General features: G+C 37.6%; 2 protein-coding genes across 6 annotated transcripts in view; both read right to left on the reverse strand.

The window, feature by feature from the left end:
* Positions 1 to 17,366, reverse strand: part of LOC127798937 (lysophospholipid acyltransferase LPEAT1-like) — a 27,047-nt gene continuing 9,681 nt past the window's right edge. Inside the window, exons 2-9 of one of the 5 annotated variants that reach the window (XM_052332594.1) lie at positions 7,983 to 8,096; positions 7,818 to 7,855; positions 7,189 to 7,253; positions 5,509 to 5,577; positions 3,500 to 3,633; positions 1,986 to 2,126; positions 852 to 915; positions 1 to 243 (exon numbers count right to left, since the gene is read on the reverse strand). In XM_052332594.1, coding sequence (XP_052188554.1) covers positions 236 to 243; positions 852 to 915; positions 1,986 to 2,126; positions 3,500 to 3,633; positions 5,509 to 5,577; positions 7,189 to 7,253; positions 7,818 to 7,855; positions 7,983 to 8,096 — 633 coding nt within the window. In that variant the 3' untranslated portion in view covers positions 1 to 235. Of the gene's footprint in view, positions 244 to 319; positions 468 to 537; positions 916 to 1,985; positions 2,211 to 3,499; positions 3,634 to 5,508; positions 5,578 to 7,188; positions 7,254 to 7,817; positions 7,856 to 7,982; positions 8,097 to 17,366 lie in introns of those variants that run through there. The other 4 variants (XM_052332593.1, XR_008022508.1, XM_052332592.1 and 1 more) reach the window with 4 other exon arrangements.
* The window catches only part of LOC127798938 (peroxisomal membrane protein 11A), a 24,088-nt gene continuing 14,704 nt past the window's right edge, over positions 7,983 to 17,366 (reverse strand). Inside the window, exon 2 of the mRNA XM_052332596.1 lies at positions 7,983 to 8,096. The gene's annotated coding sequence lies outside the window, so the exon portion shown is untranslated. The remainder of the gene's footprint in view (positions 8,097 to 17,366) is intronic.

A 17,366-nucleotide genomic window follows, 5' to 3' on the forward strand; every position in this document is an offset into this window, starting at 1 on the left:
AAATAACGTACTAACCCTTCATCTTATCACAAGAGTAGTGGACACAGAACACACTCACAGGCTCACAGCTCCTTACAGAAGATTAGGACCATGAGAATGAGATCCAAGGTGGCAATAGCTAGCTGAAAGAATTGAATCCTAGGGAACATCATTCACATCACATCATGTCTACCGTTAAAATGCACAGAAAGCAACTTCACAGCGCTGTGCCGAATAACTTTTTAACCTTTCTGCATCAGTCGACTGAAAAGTAAAAGCAGGTAATTGGAAAAGGCCAGAATCAGATATGCAAATTCCGCCAATCTCTTGAAGAAGTTCAGGACATAAACATTTCATCTTTTTATAGAATTAATATCTAATAACAATGCTTGTCTGAACAGGGTTACTCATACTAATACTATTTGTAAATTACAGATTCATACAACTATACAGATGGCCAAAACTGATTTACTGTTGGCAAAAGAGACCTGCAGGAACAAGAAACAGATTTCAGATTATCAGATGCATACTATTACCTTCTGGATGGGCTCTATGGCATTAACAAGTCAAGCATGTCGAGCATGCATAAAATATAAAATCATGGGAGCTCTTTGTCATTCAACAAAAGAGGAGGTTAAAGAGGAACATGTTTTTTTGGAGATGATTAAGGATTATAGATTATCATGAATCTAACAGCACAACAATGTTTGATTTGTTTCAGTAGGCGGAGATAACAGCCCCTCACTCGTATTCCAAAGGAAGTACCCAGGGGTCCTGGAAACCCAACTTGGACTAGATATCTTTCGAGAGCGAGGCCATGAGAAACTATCATTCGTCTTTCTGATGCAAAACACTATGCAGGCTATTATTACCATTGAGAGCAGCATGATATATTCGTTTCTCTGCCAAACCAATATCTGACAATATCAGATTACCCTGCAAGCAAAAGAAATAAGGCAAATGAAACAAGTTGGAAGTAGTTTACAGTTGAGCAGTTTTAGGATAAGTTTGAAATGAAGTAAATAAATGGAATCCAGTTTTAATAAAACAAAAACAGAAATGTAGGCTAAGTAATACTTAGTGGTGAGCAATTTCAACACCCAGGTTCAGTTCTACACTAAAATGGAGGGACTGATGATGTGACTCTTTTAAGGAAAGACTTAGTGGAGAAAGCTCAAGGAATTTTGTGTTATCAAAGTATAGTACGAGAATAAAGAGAGAATTATACAGGACGACTATTAGACTAAGATGTGCAAAATTAAGTGCTGGGCAATTACAAAGTAACATACTAGCAAAATGAATATAGTTGATATGGGGACAAGGTGGTATGCACGAAAAAGCTAAGATTGGGATAGGAATGAACGAATCAATGAAATGATAGATGTAGCAATTACAGATAAAATGCTAGAAAATTAGTTCAGATGAGGTGACCATGCACAATGAAGACCAGTAGGTGCTCCAGACTACAGTTAGGAGAAGATATCACAATATCTATAGCAAGGGGCAAAAAGCATATTCAATGCCCATAAAGCAGAATACAGAAAATTATCCCGGTAACCAGGCCCAAGTAGTTTAGACAAAGCTTATTTGAGTTGCACTGAGTAGCCTATATCACATTGCATTGCAAAATGTGCATATTCTATTCAAATAATGTGCAGCAGCTGATGGTGAACAAGGCTGATAACGATCTGACAATCTGACCACATCAACATTCAGGTTCTCACATTAATCTAATTCCAAATCATGCAATAGAAGTACATGGGGTGAGGTCTGAAACGTCTTGCTGCCAAGGCCTCATACTTCCAGAAAACCTCAAGCCATATAATTGAAAACTTCTTTCTCCCCTTTCTAAAACATGGTCCAGCACAGTTGCCACTCACCAATTGCAGTGAGGGAGAAATATGGATTATAACGTGCAGAATTTGCATTATTGATAAAAAATGTGCTCTTACATGTAATTCAATTCATATTTCCAACTTCCATAGAGCCTAAGAATAAATGCGTACCTCCCGAGCCATCAACCTTCTGACATTATCTGCATAAAGTTTGGGATTGTCCTTTTCCTGCTGTGAGGGGTGGTAAACAGGTAACTGCCTAACCTCAAGATAATTTACAAATTGACAGAGAAGAAAAATTACATGGCGGACCTGTCAATGGGTAGATAGTGTCATTAATTGAAAATCACCGACTCAACTAAATCAGTGTAATCCATAGCTTGAAAATTGAAATACCTTGAAGAAATTTTTGGTAACAAAAGGTAAACAAGGAAAAATATTAGGAATTTATGAAAATTCAAGGAAACAAGAATTAAAACCTATAAAGTTTACCAAACTCAGCAATAATTAATTGAACATGTTTGAGGTGTGCACATCCTTTAAATAAGGGCACAAGTAAAAGAAAAAATTAAACATGCATGTATCCTTTTGAATGTGTGTTAATTTGTGAAACTAATAAAATAGTTAATAGATCTGATTAATAGTGCAGAGAGGTCAAGTTCTTCCTGAAGCATAGGAGACGCCAATAAGGAGCCTGTAACAAGATTAAGAATGTGGCTTAACCATCAAAAAGGGTATCAGACACTCACAAACGGAAGGTCCAAAACAGCAATTGAGGGGACATATATTCTTTGAGGTATTCAGTTATATCACTTGGGCTCATTTATTTATTGCTTTGCCATTTGGTTCATAGATGCATGATATATACAACTTGATATCATTTGAAGCTTGCTAACCCATAATGGGGCCCACAAACCTATTAAGGGACAACATTGGTCACAGCCTCCACTTTGGGACTGAAATGTTTTTAACATCATAAGTGCACTCTTCATTGTAGCATAGAAATATTTTCTTCTCTAGCAAACAAAAACAAAATAATGAAGTCTTTGCTAGTTATGTTACATGGACTTTGGTATGACTGCCAGGTGCAATATGATCCTGTACACACAGTTAAGTTTCTAGCCTTAGAATTTTGAGGTATGTAACTAAAAGTTAGGCATGCGTGTATAAAGATTCAATCACATTCAAATATGATGTCAATTCATATGACATCTAAAATCGGATTTATTTTGAAATATGCTTTGTAATTAAATGTAACTCCAGTAAAGCATGATCATGACAACATAGTTGTCAAGGGTTCAAGGTGCACTGAGGCACAAGAGTGCTTGGGGCCTAGGTGTGAACCTTTTGGATACAAGGCACACATTTATGAGATAACTAAAAGGGCGTTTTCATTGTTCTCTAAATTTTATTTTATTTTTTGTTGTTTTCCTAGTTATTAATGGTTAGATTTTAACAAGTCCATCAAAAAATTATAACACAGCCGCAAAAGGAGTGTGCCTTGTTCCTCAGGTGAGGCACACCCCTCGGAGCCTAGGTGCATGCCTCATAGAGTGAGGCACTCTCAGCTAAGCCTTGAGCCTGAGCTGCACATTTGACAACCATGCCTGACAAACATAAACTCAATCATTGTAACATGGATATTGTACGGATCATGCATGTTGGAATTGTAAAGAAATGCTCACCCCAGATATGGAGTCCCATGCAGGACTAAATCTCCGGTATGGATACCTTAAGATCAATGGGAGCACTGGAGCTGTTGCAAGGAATGCACCAGTTTTGAATGGAAGGAGGAAGTCTCCATTTGTAGTTGTGCCCTCTGTATTCAATAGAAAAGCAATTAACCAACAGAAGGAGCTTTGACAAACAAATCCCAAAAACATGGCCACAGAGAATAGGTGAAGTCCTTGTTTAATTTTGTGGACCATGGACCCTAAAAGTTTCCAGAGCAGTGCCACCAGATTGACATCAGATCACCGATAGTTTCCCAATTCTGTTCACCATGCATGAATTATCTTGAAGCTAAAGAAATAGAAAGGGGAAAAAAAATCAACTTATAGAGCCAAATCTATTTGTTTAGTGTTAGTGAAGTAATGTCATTCTCTAAGGATAATACAACAACAACAACAAATCAAGCTTTAATCCTACTAAGGGGTTTGCCTGTGTCATGATGATGATAATAACAATTTAATGGGTTCCCTCATATTGCTGCCAAATCAAAAGATGTAGCAAGGTTCTAGAAATAATGCCGCCACTGTCATGCTCAGTTACTGCCCTGCTGAACAGCACTCTTGTGATGCTAATGAAAATTACAATAATAATGCCAGTCACAGCACCTTTACAACCATCATAGGCTGTTACAAAAACTTCATCACATAATTGAACGTGCTTCATATCTAAATGTCCATTTATTAATGGGCACAAATCAAATTGAAAGTAAATGAATACAAAACACAAAGAACAAAAAAATACCAATCAAATCAATCTTATCAAGGAGATGTGTATATGAAGATTCCAATAAAATAACATTTACCAAATTATAAAAAATAATTACTGTTACAATATTAGTTGTAAAGAAAGATCAAGTTTTTAAAATTTTGGAAATCCTTTCAGCAAATATGCTCTTTCTTTCTATAATAATAATGAGAATAAGGTTTAATAAAAATAAATGCATAATAGAGTTTCACAAGGTATAGAAAGACCAATGAGAACTTTGTACAAACTCTTAGAAATTCTCATTATTATTATAGAAATAATGAGAATTTCTATAAAAAATAATGGTCTATAGAAAGAAACAGTCCTAGATAGTCCTAGATAGAGATGATTAAAGAGCTAGAATTCATGCAGCCAACCCCACAGTAGGATCAAGGGTATAATAGTGATGATCAAGATGATGATTAGACTCTCATGAATGAAAGGTTTAAATGGTTAATTGAGTAAAAGAGTCTATACAAAGTCTAGATGCAATCAATAATAGGAAAAAAGGCACCAATGATAGTATTTATAAAGAGAAGTAACTGTAATAACAAGGTAAGAAAATAAGGGACCCTAATCATGTCATACTCTTTATCTCTCCTTCAAAATAAACATATGATTTCATTTTTGCTCTACTATGTTCTTCCAAAAAAAAAATTTTAAAAAAGGGGCTCATGAGGTTCCTTCCTTTTCGAAGGTTGAGGGAGGGTTGTTTTTTTATACAACCTTACTCCTATGCAAAGAGGCTGTTCCCATAACTGGACCCGTGGCTTTCCAGTCACAAAGTAAAGTAGAATAAATATTATTATATATTAATATTCCTCACAAAAGTCAAAACAACTCACTGTTTCCGAAATGTTTTGTGGAGTTTCAATAAGTTCCTTCATACAGAAAAGTAATGATATTTTGCTCCTTGAATGATGAGAAACAATATGTATCACAGAAACCAGATTTTGTAAACACCACCCCTTTCCCCAATAAGAAGGCTTCATAATCAAATTTAGATTCTAAAATTTTGTAATATGTTCCTTGCAAATTTATGTAACTATTTTTTCCCTAATTACTGCACATGTATGTAACTAGAATCAGGAAATATTCTATAGGTCCTCTGAATAAATAGGAGGAAATAATCAGAGCCCTCTCAGGTTGGTGAAAAAGATCAGAATATTATATATTTGATATAAAACAAGCACACTTCAAAGAAATCATTAATAATTACCTGGAAAAAGCATCATCATCGGAGCTAACTTATTCCGATGAGCTTCTCGAACCCGCTCATTGACAACACCTGAAAGTACCAAGATGGATCAAAACATCTTCAAAATAAAGTTGCATTCTGATGGCACTTGAACAAAGTCATAGAATTATCTTTGGTGGTCAAGGTTGAGCAGGAAAGAGAACTATAATATGAAAAAGTATGTGCACACTTGAAGGAACATTGCCCAATATGAGCAGTAAAAGATAAACATTGTACAATAAGCGGCGGCACTATATGGAATTTCAACCATATATGATGAAAGCAGCTGCGTTGTTTCTAATTTGACAAGGCTGGATGGCCCCCACTGCTTTGTTTCCAATGCGAACTGACATATTTCACTTAATCCAATTCGTTTTTTTAATTGAGTTTGGTTTGATTTTTCTATGCACAAATTTTGGTTTTCAGTTTTCACTTCGGTTTTAAAATGAACAGTTCAAGTTTAACTGAACAAACCAAATTATATTCGCTAATAAATCACTTTGCAAAATGCCCCCCAGTTTTTGTTTTATTTACAAATATACCATGGGTATAAAGGGTCTCATGATCAGGTTACTCTAAGAGTCTCTTGTCTCTCTTCAACTTTAGCCGCTCCTCCACAATCACCACTCATTGCCCTAAACCCCAAATTATCACCATCGGATGCCACTATTATCCCAGTGATCATCATCGAATTCATTGTGTTGGAGCCCATATAGCATCTCCCTTCTCTGCCTAGTTAGTTGTGGCAACTGATCCAGACATGTCTTTGAGATTGACGTCTCTTCTCTAGTTGATCTAATCTTCCATAATCCAATCCAGATCATTTTCACTCTTGATCTAAACTTTTCTCACCTTCACTCGCAGATGTAACCAATCATCTCCATCACCATTTCTCACCTTCATTCTTGGAACCGGGACACCTAGTCAAGGTCTTGGCTGACAGCACTCTGTTGGCTTCTTTCACTGGATCTAAACTTTTCATGCTGGTGGCTCACAGATTCACGTGCATCTCCAATTGTCCACCTTCCAGAGGCCCTCTAATCCAGATCTGCACCTCCATGGTTTGAAGATACAATACCACTAGCAACAAGTTTGGAGAAGCAACCAGTATAGGCAAATTTCCAGTGCGAGTCTATTCAGTAATTCTTGCCTATACTTTTTATATTATTTTTATGTTTTAGTTCTTAATATTTATCAATTTATGTTCATGAGTTTATTCAGATTTATATAAGTTCAGTTGGGTTCAGATCAAATTCTATGGATAATCCTGCTTATTCAGTTTTGTGAAATTCTGGTTGGTTCAGTTTGAATCAACTAAACCACCATCAGATGCCACTATTCGGTTGGTTTACAATATGCCGTAATTCTCCCAATTCCAAGATGCCAAACATTGGGCATTAAGTTCTGCTCACAAAAATCCATGGCCAATAATTAGAATTTTTTTATCTTGAAACTTTCGACTTTCTACGCCCAAGTAGACATAAGAGAGGATAGAGTAAAAATCCACATTAAGCCCAAGTCCTCTCACCGAGGCATTCAGGCTTGAAAGCATTCTTGCAAATGGTAATGCAGAAGGAAAGATAAAGGAAGATGCCCATAAGATAATTGTACTCATTAAATCTTGTGCTCAGTATCCAAGTTAAATATTAAAGATTTACATACCAGAAACACCCCTGAAGTCAGGTGATTTTGACTCCCGTTGAACATAAACACAACCAAGGCATTTGCTGCAGAATGCCAGAAAAAACAACAAAAGGCTCTCTAGGCCCATCAATTGCAACAAAGAGAATGTACAATTGACAAAATGAAACAAATAATAACCAAGACAAACAAAAAATGACAGAAAATTATGGCTTAAAATGTTCTATTGAGAATGAGGGTACCAACTCCAGTCACATGGCCATCATATACAAAACCAAGAAAAAGCATATTTTCCTTTTTGATCCCACAAAAACTTGAATTTAATAACTGCAACATCTCAGTAACTGTAATATTAAGACTAAACATAGAAACAGTTTGAATGCATTCTCATCCAATTAGCAGACAAACATCCCCAAAATTACAACAAAGTACACCATGTAAAGCAAGGAAGCGGATGCAAAAAGAAAAAGGAAAGCTTCAATTTATGGAGCTAGTGGAACATTTATGACTTGAAAGAGTTTTCCATTTCAAACAGGAACAAAGAACTAATAGTGAGCAACGCAAGACTAGTCAGGAGCAGTAAAATTATGCATTTATCCCATAATAGCAAGCCAAAATGCAATTAAATACACAAGGTAATGCGAACTAACCTGATGAGACCAACCAGAGGAAGTTTACCCACTGATCTCTTTGGCAAATATTTTCCAGGGGAGCAAAACCAATACAATAAGCCACAAACATGTCAGTACCAATGCTAAAAGGTTTCACAAATCACATGGTGACAAAACATTATGTTATGCAACAAGTTGGCACACCTTAGCCACAAAGCTTGGAAAGGAGGAAGACATGTGATATAATATGTCCAAATAAGATATATGGTTAGATATGATAGCCCCGGGTCTTCCAGATTCCTCAGATAGATCATTGCACTGATCAAAGAAGACGCAACCAAAATGAACAGAAACAAACCAAAAATCAGCATACTGTTGTATTAGCTCCAGAATAAAAACTTATAGAAGCTCCGACCAAAACAGATCGGTGTATCCTTATTCTGAACAAGCATATCATATCAAAGCTCCCAGTAATGAAGTAGCGAAAACAAATTCAGAAATTATGATGAGATTTCATCTAGGTAGATGATAATTCATAAATAGAAAATAGTAATTCCATACATATATTTTAGTTGTGAGAACACAGTTATTTTTAGACCAACAACTTACATCATTAGGTGACAATGGTCAGAATTGCAACTGGACCATACTATATGGGAATACCTACCCGAATTGCTAACAAGATTTCCACGAGTGTCCGGCCTACTGTGAAGGATTCTTGGGGACAAGAATGTAATAGAAGGGGGGGAGAATGTCACGACCCCTGGGACTGCATTGTAATTTTCATTTGCTTTTTAAATTTTAGTTGTAGAATGGGAGGGAAATAACTGATTCTGTTAGTAGCGCTATCATAACATCCTCGGGTTCATGTAAACCACGAGGAAGCGCCTATATAAGGCTGTTTAGTGGGAGGACGGGAATCAATCTTGGAATGAGAATTGAATTCTTTCCCTCTAATTTTCTCTCCAATCTCTTTTCTCACTTTCCCTCCGAAATTCTCTCTCTGATCTCTCCCTCTCTTTCTCTTTTCAACTAGTTAAACCCAAGCCTCTTTCTCAAGGCTTGACACCTCCCTTCATGGAGACTTAGATGAGAGAATTTTAATGGATCAGCCTAAAGGCTTTGAGGCTAAAGGAAAGGTGGAGAAGGTGTGTTTGCTTAAGAAATCCCTTTATGGGCTTAAGTAGTCTCCAAGACAATGGTATAGGAAATCTGATACTATTATGTTGAAGGAAAAATATCTTAGAAGTTCCTATGATTGCTATGTTTACTTTAACCATGTCTCACCTAGCATCTCTATATATTTGCTTCTCTATGTGGATGACATACTCATAGCAAGTCAATCCGAGCAACAGATCCAGCTATTAAAGCTAAGACTTAAATCTAAATTTGAGATGAAGGAACTAGGTGAAGCAAAGAAAATTCTAGGGATAGAAATCTCTAGAGATAAATAGCAAAGGAGAATTTCCCTATCTTAGAAATACTATCTAGCAAAGATGTTATCTAGGTTTGGAATGGCAAATGCTAAGGTTGTGAATATGCCATTAGCCTCTCACTTTAAGTTGTCCTCGGACCAATCCCCAAAGGATGAGGAAAGTAGGAAAGAAATGGAAAATATTTCATTCTCGAGCATTGTGAGAAGTTTAATGTATAGTATGGTATGCACTTGACCCGACTTAGCTCATGCAATGAGTGTAGTAAGTCAGTTTATGGCAAATCCAGGAAAATCCCACTGGAATGCAGTGAAGTGGGTATTTAGATACCTAAAGGGATCATCTAAGAATGTCCTGTCTTATGGTGGAGCTAATATAGGAGATCAAGCTAGTATCCTAGGGTTCTCGGATGCAAATTATGTTGTCGATTTCGATAAGAGAAGATCCATATCAGGGTATGTGTTTAACTTGTGGAACTCTACAATCAGTTGGAAGTCTAGTCTCCAACATATGGTGGCATTATCTACCATCGAAGCTGAATACATAGTTGTATCGGAAGCTATTAAGGAAGCTATGTGGCTTAAGGGTTTAGTTAGTGAGCTCCTAGGGATAGATGTCAAGGCAACTTTGATGTGTGATAGTCAAAGTGTCATTCATTTGTCTAAAAATCAGGCACATAATGAAAGAACTAAGCATACAGATGTTAGGCACCACTTCATTAGAGAAATAATTGAAAAATAAGATGTATTTCTAACTAAAGTTTAAAGTGAAGAGAATGCAGCTGACATGTTTACTAAAGTTGTACTTATCGCGAAGCTAAGGCATTGCATGAAGATACTGCAGATTATTCCAGATGCAAATTAAAAGGAGTAGCATGGCAGTATGGGAGGGTGAAGTCCTGAGAAAGCCTAATCTAACTCAAATGGGTGGAGAATTTTGTTGAAACATTTGTATTGGATTAGCTAGAAAAGGTCTCTTTTATGCATTTTATGTTAGGGGTGTATTCGGTATTTACCTAGTTGATTCTTCTAGAAAGATTGATTAGTTGCAACAGTCTATTGTAACGGCTAGTCATGTCTTATTTGGTCCACCCCTTATGTTCTATAAATAGGGGGTCGTGAGGTCTCTTTTATCATTTTTTTTTTTATCTTATCTTGAGAGAGTTATGTGAGTATGTGCTATGTGAGAGAAAAGTTATTGAGTGCTTTGTAATCTTGTGTTAACTTTGTATTGCCTGAGGATAGGGCTATGAGAGAGTGTTCTACAGTGCATGTAATCATTCTTGTGATTCAAGATAATGGAGAAAAGGTCTTAGGCAATCTGGATGTAGGTTTCCGTCAAGAGAACTAAACCAGGATAATCTTTTGTGTCTTTGTGTGTATGGTTTACAATGTTGTTTTCATTTCTTGTTCTATTTGTTGTCTATTTACTTTTGAGGGGAGTGTTTGAATAAGTGAGGCAGAATCTAGGATTACAATATTTATCATATTTGATATTAGAATCTTGATTTTGTTTAAATTTTGTAATTTGGATTTGATAGCTTTGTGATAGGATTTTTAGTATATTTTGCCTTGAATTTTGTAATTTGAATTTGACAGATTTTGTTATAGAAATTTTAGTCTATAAATAGGTATTGTTGAAATAACCAGAAGATAAGATGAGTTTGAACAAAATTGATTATTTTTTCCTCCTAATCTAGTTTGTCTTTGTCTTTTCTACTTGTCTTCTTCAACTGCTTCTTTTTCTCTCCGTTCTTTCTTTGGTTTCTTTCCCCTCTCTTCTTCATCCTAATTTTCTGCATGTCCTTTTTTATCCCACATCAAATTTGGTATTGAAGCCTTACTTCATCCAGCCCACATCACAGTTGCCTCCACAATCATTACCAACTAATAGTCCCAGTTCATACTCCTCTTGAGGCTTTCATTGCATCCTTGAATTACCCCTCAATCTTCTCCATTCACTGCAATTGCTTGGCTATTATTAACAAGCTTTCACCAAATTTTCTAACAACAGACTAAAACAATCACCCCGAGCTTGGTTTGAGAGATTTACTAGTGTTATGAAGAGTAATGGGTATATACAGGGACAGTCTAATCACACAATGTTTGTAAAACATTCTTCAGAGGGATTGACTTCCGTATTGATTGTCTATGTTGATGATATAGTTCTAACGGGGGATTATGCTGAGGAGTTTCCAAGAGTCAGAGAATTTCTAGCTAAAGAGTTTGAGATCAAGGATCTAGGGACATTCACATACTTCTTGGGAATGGAAGTGGCTAGGTCTAAGTAGGGCATTACAATTTCTCAAAGAAAGTATGCACTGGATCTTCTTAAAGAAACAAGTATGCTTGGGGGTAAACCTACAGAGACACTTATGGACTACACTACCAAACTCGGTTCAAATAAAGATAGTGCTCATGTAGAGAAGGGGAGATGTTAGAACATTTGTACTAGATTAGTAAAATAGATATCAGGAAAGTCTATGTAAAATTAGTGTTGTTTATGTACTATTTAGTTAGTTAGGAAAAGTCTTCTAGAAGGAACATTTCTAAAAGGACAGCTGGCTGGTTGTTATGAAACGGTCAGTTGGGGGGCATTTTCTATTGTTGTAACTCTCGCGCCTATGGCTTATAAATAGGGGTCAAGAAGGGGGCTTTAAGGCGGTACTTCATTTTGTGCTTCCTGTGGGAATTCTATCTTGTAAGCAAGTGGGTTTATTTTGGCTGTGTGCTCAAGAGTGAGGCAGGTTTTTGCTGTGTATTCTCTGGGTTGGGAACTCTATAGTTTTCAGGTTATTTGGGCTATGAGAGAGTTCTGTCAAGGCACATATAATAAACCTATACAAGATACTAGAAAGTGAAGGCCAAGCCAATCTAGATGTAGGTCTCGATTTGAGACTAAACCAAGATAAGTCTTGTGGTGTTCTTGATTTTGTTTTATGTTCTTTAATGCTGTGTTTTAGCTATTCTTGTTGCCGTGAGGTTTTGAGAGACTCTATCCGTGATTTAGTGAGTGAGTGTCCTAGAGGGTGTCGTGTTCCTACTCTAACAGAAGAGATCAAAAACTTGTAAGGAAGTTGATCTATCTCTCACATACTAGGCTTGACATTGCATTCTCAGTAAGTGTTGTTAGCCAGTTTATGAACAACCCACTGAAGTACACGACAACGGTGTACAAAATTTTGAAATACTTAAAAATGACTCCAAGAAAGGGACTGTTATTCAGAAAGAACTCAAGTAGGAAAGTGGAATTGTATTCTGATGCAGACTGGGTAGGCTCAATCTCATATAAACAATCCACTTTTGGATATTGTACCTATGTTTGGAGAAATTTGACAACATAGAGAAGTAAAAAGCAAGTTGTGGCAGCTAGGAGTAGTGCAAAAGCAGAATTTCGAGCTATGGCTCACGATATTTCTGAAGAAATTTGGGTGAAAAGAGTATTAGCCGAGTTGAAGATATCTTCTGAGGGATCAATCCAGCTATTGTGTGATAGTCAATCTGCCATCAATATTGTCAAAAATCCAGTTCATCACGACCGGACAAAGCATGTGGAAATAGATCGGCATTTCATTAGAGAAAAAATAAAAAGGGATGTAATCAAGCCAGTTTACATTCCTTCTAATTTACAGACTGTCGATATCCTTACTAAAACATTTCCAAGGGCACATTTTGAAGATCTGAGTTGCAAGTTGTATATGATAAATATTTACAATCCAGCTTGAGAGGGAGTGTTGGAATTCTTTGTTATAAAGTTTGTTGGATAATCAATCCCACAATCTATAGGATTGATTATCAATCCAAACCAATCCCTCAATCTATGGGATTGATTATCAATTATCCCACAATCTATGGAATTGATTATAATCAATCTTATCCCACAATTTATGGGATTGATTATAATCAATCTTAATTGTTGGGATTGATTGATTGATATAAATTAATAATTGATATAATTAGGATTCCTTTTTTCCTTAGGTCTAGGGATTTGATTGATTTCTTTCTCCTATATATATTGTAATCAAGTGGAAGATAAATAATATACCAAGTTTTCTCACAATTGTTCAATATCCTTAGCCACCGCATACTTCAATGATGTAGTGGATGCCTAGTTTCAAGGGTGAACTAGAGTAAGAGGGAACTATACTTGGGAGGGATTCTCTGAAAAATTGTGTGAACATTTTGGTGAGAGGAGCATGAAGCACGTCAAAAGGAATTCAACAAGCTGAGACAATTGGGGGATGTGAGGATCCATCAACGAAGGTTTGAGGAATGATATCTCTTATGATCAATCACAATCCTCATCTTTTAGAGGCCTATTTTGTGTCCAGTTTCATGAGTGGTCTTATCGATGAGCTTAGACCAATGGTTAAAATGAATGATAAGGCCTCGAACCAAGCAGTTGAGAGTGCCAAGTTGCAGGAGATGGTGGTGGAGGCTTTAATGAGGAAGCAAAGGCATCAATAGAAAGGGGTGACTATAGGGACATCCAATCAAGGAGGAAGAGGCTATAACCAAGAGTTGGTGAAGGGAAACAATGGGGTAAAGAGTTTGGGTGGACCAAGCTCGAGCCACAACACAACACCACATGAAGGGAAATTAATTGAGCAGAGGAGACTTGTTGACCTGTGCTTCTAGTGTGGGGATAAATATTATCCCAGACACCAATGCAAAAGGCAACTATTGCTGTTGGAAGGAGAGGATGGAGACTTACCAGAGGAAGCAAGTGAATGTGAAGAATTAGGGGAAGAGGACAATGGAGAGATTTCCATACATGCCTTGAACGGAATAGCCAAGAACAAAATTATCAAGGTAGAAGGTAAGGTAAAAGGCTACAGCCTTATGATCTTAATAGACAGTGGGAGCATCTACAGTTTTCTAGATAAAGGCACAACTAGGAGGTTGGCGTGTCAACTCACAAGAACCCAACCCTTGAGTGTGACAGTGGCTAATGGAAACTGGGTGGTAAGTAAATTAGCATGCAATGTCTTCTGTTGGGAAATGCAGGGGGAGGAATATGGAGTTGATCTAAGACTCCTACAGCTGGGAGATTGTGATGTAGTACTTGGAGTGGATTGGATGAAAGGGGTGAGCCCCCTAAGTTTTGATTTCAATCGGATGGAGATCTCTTTTGAAAAAAATGAAGGAAGATGACCCTAATAGGAAGGAAAGAAGCTGGAACTTGTAAAATGATCATTGGAAGAAGGCTGCAAAGGGTATTCAAGAGAAAATGGAACCAATTGACACAATTATTCTCTATTGTGGCAACGGAGAGGGGTCCTGACAGCAAGGCAGTGCAGGGGGAGTTCTATTCTATTTAACAGTTAGCACCCCTCGGGAATGCATAACCAGGTACATCATTTAGACCTTGATAAATTGCTGGTAGAGTTTGAGGATCTTTTTATCGAACCTACAACCCTTCCTCCTACTCGAATGTTTGACCATGTTATTAACCTCAAATCTAATGTTGAACCTATCAACATTAGATCCTACCATTATTGCCCAATCCAAAAGACAGAGATTGAGAAAATGGTTAGGGAGATGCTATAACAATATCATTAGACATAGCCAAAGTCCTTTTACTTCTCCAGTCTTATTAGTCAAGAAAAAAGATGGATCATGGCGTTTTTGTGTGGATTATCGTTAACTTAATGTCATGACCATCAAGGACAAATTTCATATACCCCTAGTGGAAGACCTTTTGGATGAATTACACCATGACAAATTATTTTCTAAGCTTAACCTACGCTCAGACTACCACCAAATCAGAATGAAGACCGAGAATATACCCAATGCACGCTTTGAATTTTTGGTAATGTCATTTGGGCTCACCAATGCACCGGCCACTTTTCAATCCCTTATGAACATAATTTTTGAGCCCTATCTTTGAAAATTTATATTTGTATTCTTTGATGATATACTTGTCTATAGCCCCACCTTTGACCAACACTCAGCTCACCTAAGAACCACCTTTGAGGTCCTCAGGTCTAACCAGCTCTTTATCAAGAGGACTAAGTGTGCTTTTGGTTAAGGTCAGGTGGAGTATTTGGGGCACTTAATTTCAGGGGATGAGGTCAGCACAAACTCAAGAAAGGAGGAAGCCATGGTGGCTTGGCCCAAACCCACTACGATAAAGGCTTTGAAGGGGTTTCTTGGGCTAACCAAATACTCCCACTGATTAGTGAAGGATTATAGGGTTATCAGTAAACCCTTAACATAACTCTTAAAGAATGGAAGTTTCAACTGGAGGCAGGAGGCAGAGGAAGCTTTTGAAAGATTAAAAGGGGCTACGAGCGAGCATCTGTCCTAGGGTTGCCTAATTTCAACAAACCTTTGTTTTGGAGACAGATGCATGTGGGATAGGAATTGGAGCAGTATTGATGCAAAAAGGAAGGCCATTGGCATTCCTAAGCCAGGTATAGAGCTTGGGGCATATGGGGCTCAACATATATGAGAATGAGTTTCTAGCAGACATTATTTGGAGGGGGGGCAAGTTTATAATCAAGACAAATCACAAGAGTTTGAAATTTTTGTTACAACAAAAATTGCATACTCAACTATAGAAAAAGGGAATGGCCAAACTGATTGGATTGGACTGTGCTATACAGTACAAAAAGGGCAGGGAATATGTGGCAGCAAATGCACTCTCAAGGTGCCACAAGGAAGGAAGTTCAGCAGCCATAACTACTATAGTACCTGAGTGATGCCAAGAAGTAATAGCCAGCTATGAAGGAGATGAAAAAGTAAGGGAATTGTCGGAGAGACTGGTTCTTAATCATAATGAGGAAGATGGATACACATTGGTGGAAGGCAGGCTGAGGTATCAAGGTAGGTTGGTGATGGGGAATAATGAAGATCTCAAGAAGAGAATATTGCAGGCCCTACAAGAGTCTCCATTGAGGGAGGGGGGGGGGGGGGATTCTAAGATTCAAAATACGTACCTTCAAGTGAGGCAATTGTTCTATTGGCCCAAGCTTAAAACAGAGGTAAAGGAGTTTGTGCTAGCTTGTGACACCTACAAGAGATGCAAGTATGAGACTATGGCTTACTCGAGCCTCCTACAACCTATACCCATACCTGACCAAGCATGGGCTAGTGTATCTATGGATTTTATCAAAGGTTTGCCTAAGTCAAAACGGAACGACAACGTACTGGTGGTTGTTGATAAGCTAACAAAATGTGCCCATTTTATAAGGCTTACTCATCCTTATACAACCCAAGATGTTGTTAGGGTTTTTCTAGATCAAGTGGTGAAACTATATAGGACTCCTAAGTCTATAATTTCATATCGTGATGAGATCTTTACTAGTCTTTTGTGGCAAGAGATTATGAAGGCTTTGGGAACTAAGTTAAACATATCCACAGCCTATCATCCTCAATTTGATGGGAATAGAAAGGGTAAACCAAAGCCTGGAAACTTACTTAAGGTGTGTTTGTTTCCTGCATCCTAAAGGTTGGCATAGGTGGTTATCCTTGGCCCAATGGTGGTATAACTCTAACCACCATACTCCCTCAAAATGTCCCCATTTGAGGTCTTATTTGGGTACAAGCCCCACATTTTGCCAGTTGTAGGAGAATACACTACAATAGCAACAATTGAAGAATATCTACAACAAAGGAAGAAGGTATTACAACAGCTGAAGAAGGAGTTAGCATCAGCTCGAAATAAAATGAAACAGTTTGCTGACCGGAGGAGAAGTAAGAGAGAATTTGCAGTAGGCGAAGAGGTGTATTTAAGGCTGAGATATCTTCATTTGAAGTCTATCACTAAAGGGTTGGTGTCCAAACTCAGCCCTAAGTATTATAGACCATTTCCCATAATTGCTAAGATTGGGAAAGTAGCCTATCGTTTATAGCTTCTAGAGGAATCACACATTCACCCTGTGTTCCACATTTCTCTTCTGAAGAAATCTGTGGGCACACAAGAAGTGAGTCATGCACTACCCCCCCTCCTTACTTCCTAAGAAGATCAACAAGGTGATGGAACCTAAAGCCAGAATAGATAGGCGAGTGGTGTACAAGAAAGGGGCACCACTTATTTTGCTCCTGGTAAAATGGAAAAACAACCTTGCAAATAGCAGTACTTGGGAGTATCTGCCCAACTTACTCAAGCAATTCCCCAGGTCTGCCGGCCTCCTCAGCATTTCTTGAGGACA

This window comes from Diospyros lotus, chromosome 4 (genome assembly GCF_014633365.1).
Source record: "Diospyros lotus cultivar Yz01 chromosome 4, ASM1463336v1, whole genome shotgun sequence".
Lineage (NCBI taxonomy): Eukaryota > Viridiplantae > Streptophyta > Magnoliopsida > Ericales > Ebenaceae > Diospyros > Diospyros lotus.